The sequence below is a fragment of the Ranitomeya imitator genome, chromosome 4 (assembly GCF_032444005.1).
Source record: "Ranitomeya imitator isolate aRanImi1 chromosome 4, aRanImi1.pri, whole genome shotgun sequence".
In the NCBI taxonomy this organism is placed as follows: domain Eukaryota; kingdom Metazoa; phylum Chordata; class Amphibia; order Anura; family Dendrobatidae; genus Ranitomeya; species Ranitomeya imitator.
The window spans coordinates 19,153,436-19,157,391 of record NC_091285.1 but is presented as its reverse complement, the minus strand read 5'-3'; the positions used below and the strand labels follow the sequence as shown (position 1 = coordinate 19,157,391).

The following is a 3,956-nucleotide window of genomic DNA, read 5'->3' as shown; positions in this document are numbered from 1 at the left end:
GAAGCCGAAGGCGAGGGACTTGACCATACAGTGGGAATGTATGTACTGTTTGTTTTTTTAACATTGACAACGGTAACCATGGTAAACATCACGTTACTAAGAGTGGCCCTGCACTTATTAACCCAATGTTTCCCTTGTTTCTTGTGACGACATCGCTGAATCGGCGTTACACATGCTGTGTGTAACGCCGATTCAGCGATGTCAGCGGGAGATTCAGCAACCAAAAAAAGTGCTGTACTTTCCCCAGCGACCAATGATCTCCCAGCATGGGCCTGATCGCTGGACGCTGTCACACAACAATTTAGTTAACGATATCGTTGCTACGTCACAAAAAGCAACGATATCGTTAACAATATAGTTATGTGTGACGGTAATGTATTGGGTATTCTAGCATTTGCATGTCCCCGTCGCATATTGCCCAGCAACGTAGTATATTGACCAGCGGCGTCATTTATTGCCAAGCCAAAGAGACACGTAGTACATACACAAATTTAAGAAACCAAAAATTTAATTATTTGTATTAAAAATTTTATTATTTTTTATTACAATACTTTTTTAATGTTGATGAGGCATAGGGGATTAATGAACGGGTGCCAGGAGGATGCCTGCAGGGGAGAAGGCATAGGGGATTACTTGTGGAGCATCTAAAACACAAGTCTCATTTATTTCAACTACAACACTACAAATTTTGGTAGTAAGTGTCCATCTCACTGTAGTGGTGCGTGGCCATAGGAGGTCCTTGTGATAAGTCACCAAAAGAAGGGGGTGCAGGTGGTGTCCTGAACTGAGAATTATGTGGCCCAGGTCTGCGGACAGGAGTGCTGTGCATGGGCTCCTGTTGGTGTCCCCAATAAAAATGGGCACTGGGCTGACGGACGTCAATGCTCAATGTTGATGTGTCGCATAGTTTTCCTGCGGCTGCCGCGTTCATAACGTCAAACATTATTCTCTCCGCGTGAGATCTTTGGGTATCATCCAGTCTGTTTAAACGTTCCTCAACCAAGGATGCGAATGGGGAGAGTTTGGTTGTGACGTGTTTGGACAAGATGCTGTTGGCCACTGCCAGGAGATCCACAGGTGTGGCTGCTGTTGATTTTCTTTTTCTAGATGGGCGCAGTGGACATGTCTGCTCCTCGATAGACGGGCTACTGGAGGACTGAGGGGACTGGACATTGTTCGCTTCCGTTGTTTCCCGCTGTTGCAGAGGCACCTGCAATTACATGAAAAAGAAAAATTTAAAATAAATAACATACAAACGACTCTGCCACACAGCCCTAGAGAGCCCACACCTCCCCAAACACCTCTATGCCCATTGGAACCTATGAGGAACAGTTACCTGGGTTAAAAAACAAAGGGGTTAAAGAGCTGTGCTGAACTACATTGGCCGGCAATACTGTACGAATGTGCGGAAGACACAATGTTAATTACGGACACAGGAAGTGGCAGCTGTTATCATCAGGGGGATTAAACATGAACAACGTGACTCACTATTACTGGAAGCCATGCAGTCTCATAAACATACAAGACACACGGCATGCTACAAGAAGGGAAGCTTGGGGCTACTTACATGGTCGTCAGGAGACTCAGGCAGGATATCTTCGGGCGATGGCTCACAAAGGCTAGTCACAGTCTGGCACGGGCGAGGGATCTCTTGGTCTCTAGTGAATGCCATCAGGTCGTAATACCACAGCCTGGGCACATAGACTTCCTCAGTTCCGGCCCCAGACTTCTTAGAATTTTCCACTTTGTTGACCTCTTTTTTGAAAACTGTGCGGAGAGCCTGGATCTTTTTCCTCACAATGTTTTCATCCACGGTCTCTGTGGGATGATACTCCCTGTAGACGGCCACCAGCTTCTCATACGCTTCTCTCTTCATGTAACGGTTGCTATAATCCTTAGATTTTATCTTCCACAAACAGGGCAGGGAGCGGTACATCTCTATGAGTGCCCGAACACAGTCCTGCTCATTTGTAGACATCTTTAAAAAATAAAAAAATAAAAGTTAAGAAACAGCAAAAATTAAAAGTTAGATGAGCCGTATGCCGTTCCTATTGTTATCAGTCATTTTTTGTATGGGATGGTCCGTGGGACTATTTCCACCATTTAGGGGATGGGATGGGGGCCGTTTGTGTGTTTCCCCATAGCCACCATTTGGGGATGGGATGAGGGCTATTTTTATCCATTTTGAGCGTTGAAAAATTTGTAAATTCTATTGGCTGCTATTTTGTCAATGGCCAATTTCATGTTGGTGAAACACACCATACTACAAAATCGTTTGCATTACCACTTAAAATGGAAATACTACGACGCTAAAGCGTCTTTGGTTATAAACGTGAAAGCTCTAAAAAAAAATCACTGCTGAGATGTAGTATACATCTATTTCTAGACACATAAATTAGTATTGCTGCATGGCAAATGAATACAGCACAAGGATATACTCACCGTAGATGTACTAATTGAGAACGCTGCAGAGTTGAAGATCTACAAACAGGTCGCTCAAAAGTTACAGCCAAGACGCCCACGAGTTGATGGAGAAGGAACACGATGGATTTCGAACCAAGACGCACACGAGATGCTCGTGGATGGCAGAGTACGCACAAGTGATTGAAAAGTTGTAAAGTCGCGGTTTATATTTCGGAACGCAGGTACACATGACCCCGATGTGACCTATCAGCGTTCTCAGTGAGACGTAACAACAAAGCCATTTGAAATATATAACGTTATGGCGTCACCTTTTGTAATGTAATAATGTGATTTAAAGGGGTCTTCTTTTGTAATAGTGATGCATTGTAAATACGCCCTTACGTAAAGTTCACACCTACCTCCTAGGCTGTCGTGACAGTTGGCGTCACCTTTTGTAATGTAATGTAAAGGGGTGCCTTTTTTAATGTAATAATGTGATGTAGGCATCACCTTTTGTCTTTGGAATGCATTTGGGAGTATGGTGATAATTACATTACTATAATAATGTTCACACCACCTCCCAGGCCATTATGACAGATGGCGTCTCCTTTTGTAATTTGTAATATATTGGGATCTTCGAAATAATTGCGTATCTATCTACGAGCGACATTGCTAAATTTAAAGGCGTCTCCTTTTGTAATGCATAACGCCTACCTGGCCACAACAAGACGCTGTGACGGCCCCTTTCATCGTTGCTGGCGTCGTTGCTTTTCATGTCAAACACAACGATTCAGGCTGATCTAACGACCAAATAAAGTTCTGAACTTTCGGTAACGACTAGCGATGTCACAGCGGGATCCGGATCGCTGCTGCGTGTCAAACACAACGATATCGTTATCCAGGACGCTGCAACGTCATAGATCGTTGTCGTTCTCATTGCAATATTGCTCAGTGTGAAGGCACCTTATGTCTGGCCCCAAACCAACACAGCTCATCACCCCAAGAACACCATCCCCACAGTGAAACATGGTGGCGGCAACATTATGCTGTGGGGATGTTTATCAGCAGCAGTGAAAGGAAAAATGGTCCAAATACTTTTGTAAGCCTCAATAGATAGAGAGATAAATAAATAGATAGAAGGATAGATAGATGATAAATACGGTAGATAGATGGATGAGAATTTATGAAGTCTGGCATTGTGTGTCCCTGTAGCTGCTGATGTAAGTTGAGCCAATTGCATTAATAGTTGCTCCACTATTCTTAAATCTGGCTCCTCTCTGTGCCGCCTTCATGCCAGAAAATAAAATGAGGTTGGCGTAGGTTTCACCTATATTATACAATGTAGTACATTTGATGAGCAATGATAGACCCTGCCGAAACCTTTAGATAAACCCTGGCCACTGGTTTTTTTTTTGATGTGCTGAATTTGGCACAAAAAGGAGATAAAATTGCTAATTTTGGCCAAATTTTGCAACCTTTTGATGCCAGTAAACTAATACAAACGACTTGGCACGTTTGCTCCAGAAAGTCAAATCTATATCCGCCATGGGGTG

General features: G+C 43.5%; 1 protein-coding gene across 1 annotated transcript; it reads right to left on the bottom strand.

Annotated features, from left to right (window-relative positions):
• Positions 1 to 595: 595 nt before the first annotated feature.
• LOC138675198 (uncharacterized) lies at positions 596 to 3,109 on the bottom strand. Its single transcript, XM_069763233.1, has 3 exons — positions 2,443 to 3,109; positions 1,568 to 1,978; positions 596 to 1,210 (listed from the first exon to the last, which is right to left on the bottom strand). The coding sequence occupies exons 2-3, from the start codon at positions 1,976 to 1,978 to the stop codon at positions 680 to 682; spliced, it is 942 nt and encodes a 313-aa protein (XP_069619334.1). The 5' UTR covers positions 2,443 to 3,109; the 3' UTR covers positions 596 to 679.
• Between the last annotated feature and the right edge of the window lie 847 nt (positions 3,110 to 3,956).